This window comes from Symphalangus syndactylus, chromosome 19, assembly GCF_028878055.3.
Source record: "Symphalangus syndactylus isolate Jambi chromosome 19, NHGRI_mSymSyn1-v2.1_pri, whole genome shotgun sequence".
NCBI lineage: Eukaryota > Metazoa > Chordata > Mammalia > Primates > Hylobatidae > Symphalangus > Symphalangus syndactylus.
The window spans coordinates 50787643-50804442 of record NC_072434.2 but is presented as its reverse complement, the minus strand read 5'-3'; the positions used below and the strand labels follow the sequence as shown (position 1 = coordinate 50804442).

Genomic DNA, 16800 nt, shown 5'->3' with positions numbered 1-16800 from the left:
GATTCCAGAAGACGGTGGTTATTGCTTGCAGAGGTGTTTCTTTTTCCCTACAGATTGCAGATAATTAGTTGCAGAATTCTTTGTCAATCTTTTAGAGGTACAAGCCTCTATTTTCAGGGATAGGAATTTGGGAGGGTGATATTTTTAGTCTAACTTCCCACTTTGCTTGGCCTCAAGGGGGCACTTGGGACTCATTAAATCCTTATCTCTCATTAGATAAAAATGTGTAGATACTGGATGATTATATTTATAAAAAAGTCTAGGAAATACAATCCATAGTGAGAGAAAACAGATCAGTGATTCCTTGGGAGTGGGGTGTCAGGGGAAAAGGTGGGAAGGAGGGATTTAAAAAAGACATGAACAGATTTTTAGGGATGATGGTTATGTTCACTATCTTGATTGTGGTGAGGGATTCAAATTGTATCCTTTAAATGTGTGCAGTTTTGTACATGTCAATTATACCTCAATATAGTGAATTAAAGCTGTTAAAGACAAAAAAATTCCTACTGTCTTGCAGCTTGCATTTCTAGTGGGGCAAGGCAAACAGGATAGAATCAGCAACTGCTACTTTATTTTTATTTTTTTATTTTTTTCAAAATGGAGTCTCCCTCTGTCACCCAGGTTGGAGTGCAGTAGTGCAATCTCAGCTCACTGCAACCTCCACCCCCCAGGTCCAAGCAAATCTCCTGCCTCAGACTCCTGAATAGCTGGGACTACAGGTGCACGCCACCACACCTGGCTAATTTTTTTATTTTTTTAGTAAAAATGGGGTTTCACCATGTTGGCCAGGCTGGTCTTGAACTCCTGACATCAGGTGATCTGCCCGCCTCGGCCTCCCAAAGGCTGGAATTATAGATGTGAGCCACCATGCCTGGCCAGTAACTGCTACTTTAAAGTAATTTGGGGACAAGACATGGAAACCCATAAAATGTGACATCTGGAAGGGACTGGAATTTAAGCTCCATGAGGGCAGGGACCTCATCTGTTTCATTATTACTCTACCTCTATTGCCCAGAACACTGTCTGGTGTCATATATATTTCTTGGATGAATAAAGAATCCTAAAATCAAAAGAGATCTCTGGCTTTAGGTTTCCAAGGATTGGCAGATGCCCTCCAGGCAAGTGTCACCTTCCAGTGCTCCACTGGACCTCCTGATTTGGGATTTTTAATTGTTTCTGACTTCAGTCACATGTCACAAAAGCACTGTTTAAACTTTAATCTGTCATTTTTATGTGGTTAAGAAGGGTTCTTCAGAATATCTCATCTACCCTATTGCTGGAATTTTGTCAATTCATATGTTGATGCAAAGATGTGAACATTCATCAAGTGTTTATTGGTTACCTATAGTGAACCAGTTACTGTGCAACAATCTGGGGATATAACATCAAAAAGGAAACATATAAGGTAACACTCTGTGGGGACACAGACAATGAACACCACGTAGGTGAACGAACTGGTTACTACTCCAGCCACATCTGGAAATAAGATAATGTAATCAATTCAGGAAAATTCCACATAAGATCCCAGGAAAGAAAAAAGTAAATGTGTGATTCTTACCAGCTTTGGACTGCTCCATTAAACCAATTGAATTTCAATACATGGCAAGGGTATTTGCATTCAGTAAAAACCCCAGTAGGAGACCAGTAATACCAAAAGTCAACTGAGTTATTTGTCACAAAGAAAAACACCTAGCCACTGCATTAATGTGGCAACTGGAGAAATCATATCAGAATCTACATCTTCATTACAGATGGTCTTTTAGTGGTTGCAGAATGCTCTTTTTACTGTATTATTTTTCTCTGAACTTGCATCTTAGATGCCAAGCATTTTACTACATTCTGGAATGACAAGGCGCCTTCACCATAAGAGGCATTCAGATCATGGTGCCACATGTAGTGAAATAAAGAGAATGTAATTAGTATGAAAATAAAAATGTGCCCAGCATACTTTGGGAGCGTACTCTTTTCAAGGTTATGAGGCCAGGTGACTAATCTATCTCTTTAAAAATTATTATCACTAGAAGAAGTTTTTTTGTGTATCTTATTTTCTTCTTAATATAAAAGCAAGACATGTTCTCTAGAATCACTGACAATACAAATCACCTGAAACTCATTTCTAACAGAGGTCTAGGTTTGGTTTGAGATCATTCACTTTAAAAAAAGAGAGTGACTAGCCGGGCGTGGTGGCTCACGCCTGTAATCCCAGCACTTTGGGAGGCCGAGGTGGGTGGATCACCTGAGGCCAGGAGTTTGAGACCAGGCTGAGCAACATGGTGAAACCCTGTCTCTACTAAAAATACAAAAAAATTAGCCGGGTGTGGTGGTGCATGCCTATAATCCCAGCTACTTGGGAGGCTGAGGAAGGAGACTCGCTTGAACCCAGGAGGCGGAGGTTGTATTGAGCTGAGATCTCGCCATTGCACTCGAGCCTGGACGGCAAGACTGAAACTCCATCTCAAAAAAAAAAAAAAAAAAAGGGAGTGACTAAAAAACAAACAAACAAACAAACCAACCAAAAACTAATGAGCAGATCTTGAATGAGTCTCTAGTTTTGTTCTAGTTTGCCTCTGTTCACTGTTTTTGGACCTGTTTTGCATTACGTAGAGTGAAAGAAGAGGCAATCAGGATTCATAGAAATACTGGCCAGGCACAGTAGCTCACGCCTGTAATCCTAGCACTTTGGGAGGCCGAGAGGCAGGAGGATCATTTGACAGGAGTTCAAGACCAGCCTGACCAACATGGTGAAACCCCCGTCTCTTCCAAAAATATAAAAATTAGCCAGATGTGGTGGTACAAGCTTGTAATCCCAGCTACTTAGGAGGCTGAGGCAGGAGAATTGCTTGAACCCAGGAGACGGAGGTTGCAGTGAGCTAAGATGGCACCACTGCACTCCAGCCTGGGTGACAGAGTGAGACTCTGTCTCAGAAACAAAAAAGAAATGCTACTATTAACTGTAGGTTCCTAAAAACTCTTGGCTGTTTTCTAAGGTTTTCTTCAGTGTTATTTCACATATTCTCTTTCTTCAAGAGGTTATGAACTTTGATTATGTAAATTTGGTTTCTTATGTAAAAATGATTCTGAGTTTGTGGTTTTTGTGAAAAAGAGATTCTTAAAATTATTATTAAAAGGCTTGTACAGTTAAAGTACTATAACTTTAGTCAACTATTTTCTGGAAACTCTGGGAATATTACATTTAAATGATGCTCATTTCTATAAACCAATCAGAAAGAGATTCTTTATTTTGAGAGATTTACATCTAATTTATTTATTAATAATTTAATTTATTAATATGCTCTGAAGGTAGGAAAATATTTCACACTCAAAATGAAAGGTAAGGACTTTTCTTTCTCCAGTGCAGATACACAATGTGTTCAGCTTCTGTCCTGCAGCTATAGCCATATGTCAAATGTAGACACAGGAATGCAAAACCCTACTGGTTTTATGTCAAAGAGCTGTTCTTTCCAGTAGGACCCAAGACACATTCTTGTACAAAAAGACAGGAAACAAAAAGTCTAAAAAATGCATTCTCTGTTGTTTCTCAATCAATCGAGAATCGATCTTTATAGAACCAGCATATTATAGATTCTTATCCCAACAAATAACTCTAAGTGGTCAGACCATAAAACCAAACTTCATTTATTCCTACTATCAGTGAGGAATTACGAGTACATATCAGAACCAAACTTGGTCTCATATCAGAAACAAAATCATAGAACTGGAAATAAAAATCAGAGAAACTGTCAAAAAAGCAAAGTTTGTTGCCACTTGGAACTAACTGTGGGTGCCAAAAAATCATGTAAATGGGCTTAAACAGCTCATGAATTGCATCTCTGAGGCATCACAATTTAATTGGTTCTGGTAGGTGAGTCTGCTTGAGCATCTCTGTGGGACCTCCAAAACCGTTCAAAGTATAATTTAAGAAAAAAATAAAAACATGACTGAAAATTATGCAAAATGTGCAGGTGCCAGGTATTTATTTAACTCATTAATGAGGGAACTAATAAGATGGTAAGCCTGGTTCAGAGAGAATTGAAGAGAGTGAAGTGCTATTGAAGAGAGTGCTAAAAGAAAGAATGCTTAAGATTCCAATTTAGATACAAAACTGGTTAATGTCTTACAGGGCAATAAACTGTAACCTTTGAAGTGATCTTTTCTACAGGACTAAAATCATTTGCATCTCTACCAGACAAAATTAATATGCAATGACATTGAACAAGAATTATTTGCATCTCTGACATTTTTCTAAGGTTAATAATGTGTCAGGGAACCCAAACAGCATGAGTGACAACCAGTTGTTTAGTCATTCAGCAAATAGTTCAGGGAGGCCTACTGTGTTCCCAGGACTCTTCTCAGAGTTGAGGATACCAGAGTCTGTTTTGTGCTCTACCCTTGTGAAGGTCATAATCACCTGGTCTAGTTGTACATCCCTTGCTCCAGCTGCCTTTGCCACACCTGGGGAGAGCCTGGCCCTGTACACACCCTTCTCTCACGTGCAGTATCTGGCAATCCACATTCAGACTATAAGGAGACCAGGACATGCTTATTCTATATTCTTTTTCAAGAATATCAGTAGAAGCTAAATAAATAAATCAGTGGTACAGTTTTGCCTTAGATATAAAAAATTCCATTAAAGAGAATTCATCTCTTAATATTATTTTAAAACCTGGCTGTCTTTGTTCTGAGTATTGTCTTTGATATAGAATATCCTGGTTTTGAGGAAAAGGTTTACTGAAAAGAGTTCATTTGCCTTTACCCTTCATTTCACTCAGTTTTAAGTTTTTTTTAACTTAAAAGAATTAAAGAGACAAAGTGATCACATTTCTGTATTCTCCTATTGCCTAAGAGGCATTTTGTATTTGGCATCTTCCGCCATCACTCTTGCATTTTATAGATTTTTGGATTTTCTACAAGTGTATATAGTTTCTGCTTTGGTTCAACATTATCTTAAGTAAATACGGATGTGTGCTTCCCTTTATGACTCTCAAATAGTGTTTTCTATTTTGGAGGAATTTATTACAAGCCTGCTTTCTGTAATGGACCACTCATTGGCTACTTAAGTGTATCCTGCCATTAGTGGTTTTGTCATATAAAGCATAATTGAATATACTTTACTGAAATCCTGTAGCATAATCCAGTTATTTTGTTTTTTTGTGGAGTGCTTGGGTATATCGCCTCCTATTCTTTTTAGCAGCTTGAGTCTCATCATTGAGTTTGGCATGTTTTATTTTTCCCGGCGTTCAAGAAAATGTCTTCATTCTGTGAAGGTAATTTGATCATAGAGTTTAGTTCTACTTTAATTGTGTGTATGAACCAAATATTGATTTGGTATGTGAATTGAATGAATATTTATGCAGATATAATTATTCATCATGAAGATATCTCTTTTTGAAAATGTTAAAATGTGTTGACCATCTGTAAATTATAGATGAATACATTTTCAATTAGAAAAATCTTGGTATGTCACGTGTCTTTTAAAGAATAAAATCTGTAACTTCTACAATTGAAGAAAGTTAAAATCATTGTAGAATTAATACGATGGATAGTTTTTACTTTTACATTTATTTTAGATATGTCTTTCATTTGAATTTTCTGATTAATAACAAAATTAAGCTTCCACAATGTATAGAAGATACAAATAACTGACTTTCTCACTAGAGAAAGGAATGCATTCTTTTAGGTAGGTCAGCAGTCTTAAAAGCTTGCTTTTAAATTCCTGTTTTTCTGCATTAGTGTGTTTATATCACAGAGTCACTTTTATATTATAACATAAGCATAAAATAATACATTGTGTTTGTTTTACAATCCTCATGATACGAATGAAGTTGGGTACGGTCTAAATATTTCCAGACTATCTTTTTATGCTTTTTGTCATTGAAGGAAGAGCATTGTACAAAAAGCATTTAACTCTTCTCTCAAATTTTGCATCTTCAGAGGCAAGGAACTGCTCCACCGCCAATGAAACTTCCTCCTCCTTATAAAGCTGTGACTGATGACAGTGATGAAAATGAAGAAGAAGATGCCTTTACCGACCGTGAGTGCCTTTTCACTATTTAGGGTACATGCAGAACTTATTAAATTATGTTTTAACGACTGTTGTAAATTATCAAATATATGGCTGTGAGTTCTTCAAAAATCTGCATGAACGTGTGCTAAAAAATCAAATCTATACCTTTGAAGCTTTTGTGGCGTCATTTCTTAAGCTTTTCCCTTGGACACTGAGAAAGGGAATATTGAAGGAAGCTATGTTGTACGCTATTTTTCCTATATTCCCTTCTAATCTTATTGTTTGGTTGTGAATACAAAAATGTCCCCTGTCTTTGAAATTAGAATTTGACCCATAATTATCTGGGTTGGATGTAGATTTCAGTTGTTGATTACTTGCCTTACTCAAAGTAATGTTGCTAATGCAGAATTACGGAAGGCCCACCAACTTGTCTTTTGTCCTTTAAAATTCATTTCATGATATTCTTTTGCATTAGATGAATCAAATATCCATTCATACATATATTTAACTGTGGCTTTACTTAAAATAATTTGCATTTCTTTTATGTGTGTGTAGTGTATACTATTGCTAATGTATATCGAATTTCTTTTGGAGGTGATGAAATGTTCTAAGATTAGGTAGTGGTGATGGTTATACAGTTTGTGAATATACTAAAATCACTGACTTATACATTGTAAATGGTGGATTTTATGGTATGTGAAACATATGTTTACTTAACAGAATGTTTTCCCTTCTACAATATAGAAAAAGAATTCAATATCAAAACTGAGTCAAAATTCTTACTCTAGTTTTCCTAAAGTGTTCCTAAAGGAACTCTAGCAGTTCCTAAAGTGTGACCTTAAATATGCCCTCTTCTATAAAAAGGGTACAGTAATGATACCTACTTCATAGGGTTGTAATGAGGATTAAAATAAAGCAATAATGCCTTTAGCCTGCCACATAGTGAGTCTTTGATAAGTATTATAGCTCCTATTGTGGTTATAATAATTATTATTCATATTTTTCTTAATATAATAACAAATACATAAATAGAAATAAATATAAAATAAATGTAACTTTATAATAATTAAGTTGATGTTATAAAAACTTGAATTGTACTTTGCAATTTTATGAAGCCCTTTCTCGTGTCAGTTTCTTCATACTTTCAATAAATCTTTGTTGAATACCATCTGCTTTTTAGTAACAGTGTTAAGTGAGTCTGCTGTGAAATGAATAACACATCGTTCCTTTTGTCTTGATTGAGCCACCACCCTGGAAGGGATAATGCAAAGGCATGGGAACAAAGTGTGATAAGTGTACTGTGGGCTTTAGTTCTCAGCCTCTTTTTGGAGAGCTACACATGGTATATAAAGTTGATATGTATGTGTACATGTGTAATATATTTCCTTGTTCTGATATAGATATCAGGGCAGCTGCCACAGAATGGAGCTGAGTTATTGATTACTCCATACATTTTGGTTCCCTAGAAGGCCAGTATTTGCCCAGTTATTAGGAAACCTGGTTGAGATGTGCACCTAAGATTATGTTCTAATCCTAGTTCTATTACTTGCTAGTTGTGAGTTTTTGGACAAGTTATTTAACTTCTTCATGATTCACACTTGCTTATCTATGTGGAAGTGAGCGAATGTCTTATAACCTGCCTCATAGTATTGTTGTGACAATTAGAGGAGAAAAAGCTTTTGAAGAGCTTAGTACAGGCAGTGTGATACCTAGTAAATGCTCTGGTTTACCATGTGCCAGGCATTGTTTTAAAGCTTTTATGTGTATTATTAACTCAGTCAACATACTAACTTTGTGAGGTTCTAATTATACAAATGAAAGCTCAGAGAAATTAAAGAATGTGTCCAAAGTTAGACAGCTAACAAATAGTAGAAATGGGATTCAAACCCATGTACTCTTACTCTAGAGCCTATAAGATCATCGACACTTGCTGTTACTTAAAACTCATGATTGCATTAATAGGTACAGCTGGGCACAGTGGCTCACGCCTGTAATTCCAGCACTTTGGAAGGCCGAGGCAGATGGCTTACCTGAGGTCAGGAGTTCAAGACTAGCCTGACCAACATGGTGAAACCCCGTCTCTTTAAAAAAAAAAAAAAAAAGAAGTAGGTACAGAGTGATTTGGGGTTCTCTTTTAAATATCACTTTTATGCCTAAAATAGGCAGACTCGGCAGTGTCCTCCCCAAAGTTACAAGCTCATATGCACAGGCACATATACACGACAGCAGTGGGGTCAGGAAGGACACTAATTTACCTTAAATGTAGAAAAAGACTTCTAATACTGAGCCATTCTTGAGCTATAATATTATAGATTTCAGAGATTCTCCAGCAAACCTATTTTGGCTGTGTATATTACTTTTCTCTTCATTTTGCTTCCTAATTTTTTTCCTTCCCAGTGTACAGTCCCCATTTTATACCCCATTAAATTTACTGTTAACCTCCTCCAGAAGAGTTTGAACTGTATGGAGGTATTTGTTAGATAATTCACATTTGAAATGCACATGAACCTGAAGCCTCTGGCCTTCCTGTATTTCCTTTTGAAATAGATCCTATGGGTTTTTCTTTGTTCCTTGACTCATTAAATGAACACTCTGCTCATTTGTCTAAACTAAAAGTATTTCGGGTTGCCGTTTTATCAGATTCTTGTCCGAAGACTAAGCCTTTGTTTTTGCAGTGATGAAAGTATGGCTACATAACTTTCCCAAGGACCATGATTCTGAAGCGAATGGCTGCAACGTAAGCCCTAGGCCTACAGGGAAGTGCTGATTTTATTAGAGAGATCCAGGGATGAGATACACATGGTTTTTGGGGGTTTTTTGAGATGGGGTCTTGCTCTGTCATCCAGATTGGAGTACAGTAGCGCAATCATGGCTCACTGAAGCCTCAGTTACCCAAGTAGCTGGTACCACAAGTGTGTGCCACCAGACCTGGCTAATTTTTTTTTTTTTTTTTTTGAGATGGAGTTTTGCCCTTATTGCCCAGGCTGGCGTGCAGTGGCACGATCTCAGCTCACTGCATCCTCTGCCTCCCAGGTTCAAGCGATTCTCCTGCCTCAGCCTCCGGAGTAGCTAGGATTATAGGAATGCACCACCACTAATTTTGTATTTTTAGTAGAGACAAGGTTTCTTCTCCATGTTGGTCAGGCTGGTCTCAAACTCCCGACTTCAGGTGATCCGCCTGCCTCAACCTCCCAAAGTGCTGGGATTACAGGCGTGAGCCACCACGCCCAGCCTAATTTTTTTTATTTTTTTGTAGAGATGGAATCTTGCTATTTTGCCTAGTCTGGTCTCAAACTCCTGGGCTCAAACTATCCTTCCCAAAGTGCTGGGATTATAGACATGAGCCATCACACACTAGTCTAAAGCATGTTAAGAGCTGGCTTTGCTAGTTGCTTAATTATAAAGTTTATTCAGATAAGAAGTGTTTATTGAGTGGATGTTATGCGTTTGGGAGACACTGTTCTAGGTGTTGAGAATATAGCAGGGAACATGGCTGTTCCTCGCATTAGCTTAGATTCTAGTGGGGAGAAAGATTATAAACAATCAGATAGTTTAAGTAGTGATAAGGATTATGAATAAAATAAAATAATAAAATTTAAAAATTATGTTAAAAATAAATTTTAAAACAAAAATAATAAAAACAAAACATGGTAGCATGAGAATAAATGCATTGGAGGAGACAGAGAATGCTTAAGAAAGGCCCAAATAGGCTGAGTGCAGTGGCTCACGCCTGTGATCCCAGCACTTTGGGAGGCTAAGGCGGGTGGATCACTTGAGTCCAGGAGTTCAAGACCAGCCTGGGCAACATGGCAAAACCCATCCCTACAAAAATTACAAAAAATTAACTGGGTGTGGTGGTGAGCATCTATAGTCCCACCCACTTGGAAGGCTGAGGTGAGAGGATAGCTTGAGCCTGTGAGGTGGAAGTTTCAGTGAGCCAAAATCATGCCACTGCACTCCAGGCTGAATGACAGCATGAGACTCTGTCTCAAAAATGAAATCTAAATGAAGAAGGAACCACACTGCAAAGATCTGGCTCATATAGTCATCATATAGATGAGGGCTTTTTTGAGATGTGACCCACAGTAAAATACACTTAACCAATATAGATGCACACACACACACAGGAACATGTATGTATAGTTGAAACAAAAGTTTCATGAAATATTACTTACCTTTATAATGTGTGAATTTTATTCTTTTTTATTTTATTCTATTTCATGTTTTTAAATATTGGTTGCAACTCAGTATATTTTATGACTAACAAACAAGTCGCAACCTGCATTATGAAAAACAGTAATTTAAATCCATGGCTTTCAAACTTCAGTGTGCCTCAGAAGATTCCAGAAAGCTTGTTAGAACAGTAATTGATAGTTGTGGTCATTCCCTGCCTGCCCCCCGCAACGCACACACACAGCCCCGGCCATTTCTGATTCCTTAAGCCTGGACCTGATCATTTGCATTTGGAACTAGTTTCCAGGTGATGCTGGTATTATACATCCGATCCAGAGACTACACTCTGAAAACCAAAACCACTGATCGAAATGGTCTTTAAAGTCATGGGAGCTCATAAGTTTACTCAGGAATAGTGTGTAGACAGCAACAAGAAGCAAACCCAGCACCTGCTCCATGAGCCAGCAAGGAGCACTCTAGCATAAGAACACTTCCAGGAGATTAGGGGATTATGTTGTTTATGAGAGAAAGGTGTTTCAAGAAGGCTGTCACTGACCTTCAGTGGTCAAGGGTGGAATGCTGCTAAGAAGTTGAGGAGGCTGTAGACATGAAAATAACCATTGAATTTAACAACAAGAAATTGATGAGAAAGAAGAGAAAGAGGACACTTGATAAAATAACGGTAGTATGTGGGACGCAGGGGCTCACCCCTGTAATCCAAGCACTTTGGGAGGCCGAGGTGGGCAGATCACTTGAGGTCAGAAGTTCGAGACCAGGCTGGCCAACATGGTGAAACCCCGTCTCTACTAAAAATACAAAAATTAGCTGGGCGTGGTGTTGCACGCCTGTAGTCCCAACTAGTGGGGAGGCTGAGGCACAAGAATCGCTTGAACCTGGAGGCAGAGGTTGCAGTGAGCCAAGATCGCGCCACTGCACTCCAGCCTGGGCAACAGAGGGAGGCTCTGTCCGCCCTCCGAAAAAAATAATAAGCATAGTAATTATTGTTCAGATTATTATGAAACTTAAATGTAACAACCAATATAGAGAATGTGGTATGTAATGGGCATTTATATTTTAGATCACTTATCTTTCATAGTTGCACATATTTTATTACATTCTGGTGTCTAATTATCATAAGAAGTCTTATAATTGAACTCCGGTTCAATTAATGAAATTAATTGAGAATTATGAAAAAATTAAGAAACAATGTACTGCATCAATGCCTAGCTCTTGGCAAAACTACCATTATCAAAGGTTGCAGGATTTGTCAAAGGTATGTATTGATGGTGCAGGAACTTTTGATTGACTTTGTGGAAATGGCCTTTCATACCTGGAATTAAATTGTTTTGTCAAGAATTCAAGATTGGCCGGGCGCGATGGCTCACGCCTGTAATCCCAGCTACTCAGGAGGCTGAGGCAGGCGAATCACAAGGTCAGGAGTGCAAGACCAGCCTGGCCAACATGGTGAAACCCCGTCTCTACTAAAAATACAAAAAATTAGCTGGGCATAGTGGCGGGCTCCTGTAATCCCAGCTACTTGGGAGGCTGAGGCAGAAGAATCGCTTGAACTCGAGAGGCAGAGGTTGCAGCGAGCCGAGATCGTGCCACTGCACTCCACCCAGGCGACAGAGTGAGACTCCATCTCAAAAAAAAAAAAAAAGGAAAAAAAGAATTCAAGATCACTGAGAGCATAAAGAGATCACTCAGTTGACTGTTATGTGGTGATTTGAAAGTCTTTGTTTCTAACTTTAATCCTTCTTTGATCTTGTGACCCACGTTTTTAGTAGGCTCTTGGGAAGATGCCATGTCTTTTTTCCACTAGCACTTTCAATTTTCTAACCAAAATAAAATGTTATGTCTTCTCCAAGGCTGACCTTTTACCTTCTAGTCTCATTTTTGGCTCAAGCCATTACCAGCACTCCCATCCCCCAACCCTAGAATGAAACTTCTCTTCTGTTTGTTATGTCTCTTCCTGGCAATGGATCAACAAACATACATGAATCTTCATTCCCAGTCTCTTTCGCATTTGTAGTTGTTCCTTTACATTTTTTTTTTTTTTTGAGACAGAGTCTTGCTCTGTCTCCCAGGCTGGAGTGCAGTGGTGCAATCTCGGCTCACTGCAACCTCTGCCTCCCAGGTTCAAGCAATTCTCCTGCCTCAGCCTCCTGAGTAGCTGGGATTATAGGCACATGCCACTGCGCCCGGCTAATTTTTGTATTTTGTTGTTGTTGTTGTTGAGATGGAGTTTCGCTCTTGTTGCCCAGGCTAGAGTGCAGTGGCACGATCTCGGCTCACCGCAACCTCCGCCTCCCGGGTTCAAGCGATTCTCCTGCCTCAGCCTCCCAAGTAGCTGGGATTACAGGCATGCGCCACCATGCCTGGCTAATTTTGTATTTTTAGTAGAGATGGGGTTTCATCACGTTGGCCAGGCTGGTCTCAAACTCCCGACCTCAGGTCATCCGCCTGCTTTGGCCTCCCAGAGTGCTGGGATTACAGGTGTGAGCCACCACGCCCAGCCCTTTACATTTTTATCACCACAGTTTTAGTAATTACATGGTAATAATCACAGTCTCTTGAGTACCCGCTATGTGCCATACATTCTCCCCAACTCTTTGAATGCATTCTCACTGGATATACAGAAGAGCCTTTGAAGAAGGTATTATACCTTCTGTTGATTTCAGCTTAGTGTCACCTCCTTTGGAAAAGCTTGCCTGACTCCTTAGTTCAGTATAGATTCCTGCATTTTTCCCTTATAGCAGTTAACAAAATATCATTTTAATGTACTTACTAGATTAATATCTGTCTTCCCCACTTAACACTCTAAGTTCCATGAGGCTAATGACCCTCTCTGTTTTGGCCTGGGACGTTATACAAACCCAGTATTTGGCCAAATTAATGGTAGAGGGTATGTGCCTCGGATAGTCAACAGTGGGGATGTGATGAAAATGCAGGTTTGCTCGTGGTGCTTTGGAGATACTCTTACTGCCGAACTGCACCATCCACCTAGTTTCGGAGCCTTCTATGCAGAACAGCTTGACTTCTCTTTCCCCACATGCCATTTCCCACCTTATCTAAAAGCTTCAGTCTCCTGAGAGAGAAGCGTCTATCCCCAGAAAGCCCTGCTTTGATCACTTTGATCCCAGAGGTTAAATGCTTTTACAACAGCCAGGTCTTTCTAACCTGCAAACATTCATTCTTTCAGCGACATTTTTCAACTATGGGAAGCAGAAGATTTTGGAATGACTTTTTGTAACATGTAAGAGAGTAGTCATAAAGAAACAATGAGAACCACATTATAGACATGTCTCTGTCTGTGCAGATAAGGTCCTAGAAACTCAGTCTAATTGACTTGTTTGCTGCCACTGGCTTTTAAGGATCTAGCAGAGATATGAATGGAACCCCACACTATAGGAATCCTAAAGCCCTTCCTTTATACTTTAATTTCAGAAAAGCATGCTCTCTTAGGTATTTTGTTTTTCTACCTTAATTTTGTTTTTCCCAGAAAAGACCTGGTCTTCATATATCATAATAGAATGCTTGGTATGCACAGTATATTTGGATTATGAAGCATAATTATAAAATTAACCTGTGTGGCCAGGCATAGTGGCTCATTCCTCTAATCCCAGAACTTTGGGAGGCCGAGGCGAGTGGGTTGCTTGAACCCAGGAGTTCCAGACTGGCCTGGCCAACATAGTAAGACCCTGTCTACAAAAAATAAAAGAATTAACTGGGTGTATTGGTGCATGCCTGTGATCCTAGCTACTCAGGAGGCTGGGGCAGGAGGATCAGTTGAACCTGAGAGGTCAAGGCTACAGTGAGCCATGATTGTGCCACTATACTCCAGCCTGGGCAACAGAGTGAGACCCTGTCTGAAAAAAAAAAAAATTAACCTGTGTACTGCCGGATGCAAATAAAAACTTACATTACCAATTCCTTGCATCTTCATGTTTTACTTTAATTCTTATTGTTTTATTTCAATTATTTTAAGGATACTAGCTAAGTCCTTGTGAAATGTGGTTTATTATCAATTCTGTTACTCAGAGTCACAACATTTTTAAGCTTAGAAGGGATAACTTTAAAAAAAATAACTTTATTGAGATATAATTCACATGCCATACAATTCACCTTCTTAAAATGTATAATTCAGTGGCTATCAGTATATTCAGAATTGTTCAACTGTCACCACTATTAATTTTAGAACATTTAGGACATTTTCATCACACTTCCCTCCAAATCCCTACTCATTAGCAGTCACTCTACTTCATATTTATTTAAAATTCATTTCATGTATAAAATATATATACATGTATATTTTAATTTTTTAAAAAGTAATTCTCATGTGTTCCCATGGAGTGGAGTAGGAAACCTATCCCAAACCTCTCCCCTTCTTGCAAAAAATATTCTATATTCAAGTTTAGGAGAAAACAGAATACTTGCTAGCCCCACTGTCCTCAAGAATCTAGCAATGCATTAAGCTCACCTCCTCTCCTCTTCCAAGACAAAAAAAAAGCCAGAAAAGAAGAGAACAAATTAAATTATTATTTACAGATGGTCATATAATTGTCAGTCTCAAAAACTCAAAACCTACAAAGTATTTTGGCTATAATAATTAAGGCTGTATATGAATTGTACTTCTTTTTTTTGAGACAGGGTCTCGCTCTGTCGCCCAGGCTGGAGTATAGTGGCGCGATCTCGGCTCGCTGTAACCTCCGCCTCCAGGGTTCAAGCGATTCTCGTGCCTCAGCCACCCAAGTAGCTGGGATTACAGGCACACACCACGATGCCCAGCTAATTTTTGTATTTTTAGTAGAGATGGGGTTTCACCATGTTGACCAGGCTGGTCTCAAACTCCTGAGCTCCAGTGATCTGCCCACCTCGGCCTCCTTTCAAAGTGATGGGATTACAGGTAGTGTGAGACCCCACGCCTGGCCAAATGATACATCTTTTTAAATCTTCTTATCAGTATTATCTACTTAGGAAATGCGATATAAATTTCCTAATAGCAATAACTGCAAAAAATGGGAAATATCCAGGAACAATGCAATTCGGAACATAAAAGTCATGGCAATGACTCATAGCTTCGAGTCATTTATTCAGTGCCACTGCAATGAAAGCTATAAACCCACTCCCCAGAAAAATGTATGCAAATACACAGAAACACTGTCACCCATGTGCATGGGTGCACACACACATATACACACAACCTTTTATGTAACATTTTTTCAGCTTTGTGGGAGTCTTGAAGCCCATTTAAGAATTCAACGACCACTGGATAACAATCCCCATAGTTTCTTTCTTTTTTCATTTGAGACAGTTTCATTCTGTTGCCCAGGCTAGAGTGCAGTGGCATGATCTCGGCTCACTGCAACCTTGGCCTCCTGAGCTCAAGCAATCCTCCTGCCTCAGCTTCCTGAGTAGCTGGGACTACAATATAGTTTCTTTCTTATAGAAAATTAGGAAACTTTATTAAAGATTTTGGGAAAAATATAGAGTGCCATACTATTTTCCTGATTGGAAAACTAAGTGTATTACAGATTTCAGTTATTTCTAAATCTGTCTGTAAATTTAAGGTAATTTAAATCCATCTGCTTGCTAGGTGGAATAGGCTTTAAAAAAAAATACAAGCACTTGATTGAAAATTGACTTAGAAATAAAATACTAGGCAATTTTGAAAAAGAAAGATAATGATGAGGGACTTCCTTTTTTTTTTTTTGAGACGGAGTGTTGCTCTTGTTGCCCAGGCTGGAGTGCAATGGCACGATCTCAGCTCACCACAACCTCTGCCTCCTGAGTTCAAGTGATTCTTCTGCCTCAGCCTCCCAAGTAGCTGATATTACAGGCATGCGCCACCACACCTGGCTAATTTTGTATTTTTAGTAGAGACAGGGTTTCTCCATGTTGGTCAGGCTGGTCTCAAACTCCCAACCTCAGATGATCCACCTGCCTCGGCCTCCCAGAGTGCTGGGATTACAGGCATGAGCCACCGCGCCTGGCCTAGGGACTTGCCTTTTTTTGTATCTGAATCTCTTCTAAACTGGTGCTTTTCAAACTCAGTCTGGAGCTTTTAAACGTGAATGTGAGTGTTTTCTCCATCTTGGTACTGTTGCTGTCTTGAGAGAATAATTCTTTGTTGTGGGGCAGTCCTTTGTATTGTAGGATGTTTAACAGCATCCCAGGCCTTTTCCCACTAGATGCTGGTAGTACCCTCCCACTCACCACAGTTATAACAACCAAAAACATTTCTGCACCTTGCCAAGTGGCCCCTGGTCTAAGTGGATGGGGGATTCTACTGTCATTGATTGGTTGGGGTGTCAAGGTATGGTCCCTTACAAGGAAGAATTATTTTGTCCAAAGTGCTAGTAGTGTAACAGCATTCTTGATTATAAACATTGTTTAAAGTTGCAGTAGTAGAGAGTGGTGGGGTGTTTAAAAACAAACAAACAAACAACAAAAAAAAACAACTGTCTATCTGGTATTATGCTTACTACCTGGATGACAGGGATCAATATGCCAAACCTCAGCGTCATGCAATATTTTCATGTAACCAATCTGCACATGTACTCCCTGTATCTGAAATAAAAGTTGAAATAAAAAAACAAACTAACAGTAATAGGCTGTGTGCG

The 16800-nt window shown here is 39.0% G+C and overlaps 1 protein-coding gene across 6 annotated transcripts in view; it reads left to right on the top strand.

The window, feature by feature from the left end:
• PATJ (PATJ crumbs cell polarity complex component) overlaps positions 1-16800 on the top strand; it is a 425559-nt gene that overhangs the window by 180916 nt on the left and 227843 nt on the right. For all 6 annotated transcript variants that reach the window (XM_055235148.2, XM_055235146.2, XM_063613334.1 and 3 more), the window contains exon 27: positions 5932-6031. In XM_055235148.2, coding sequence (XP_055091123.1) covers positions 5932-6031 — 100 coding nt within the window. The remainder of the gene's footprint in view (positions 1-5931; positions 6032-16800) is intronic.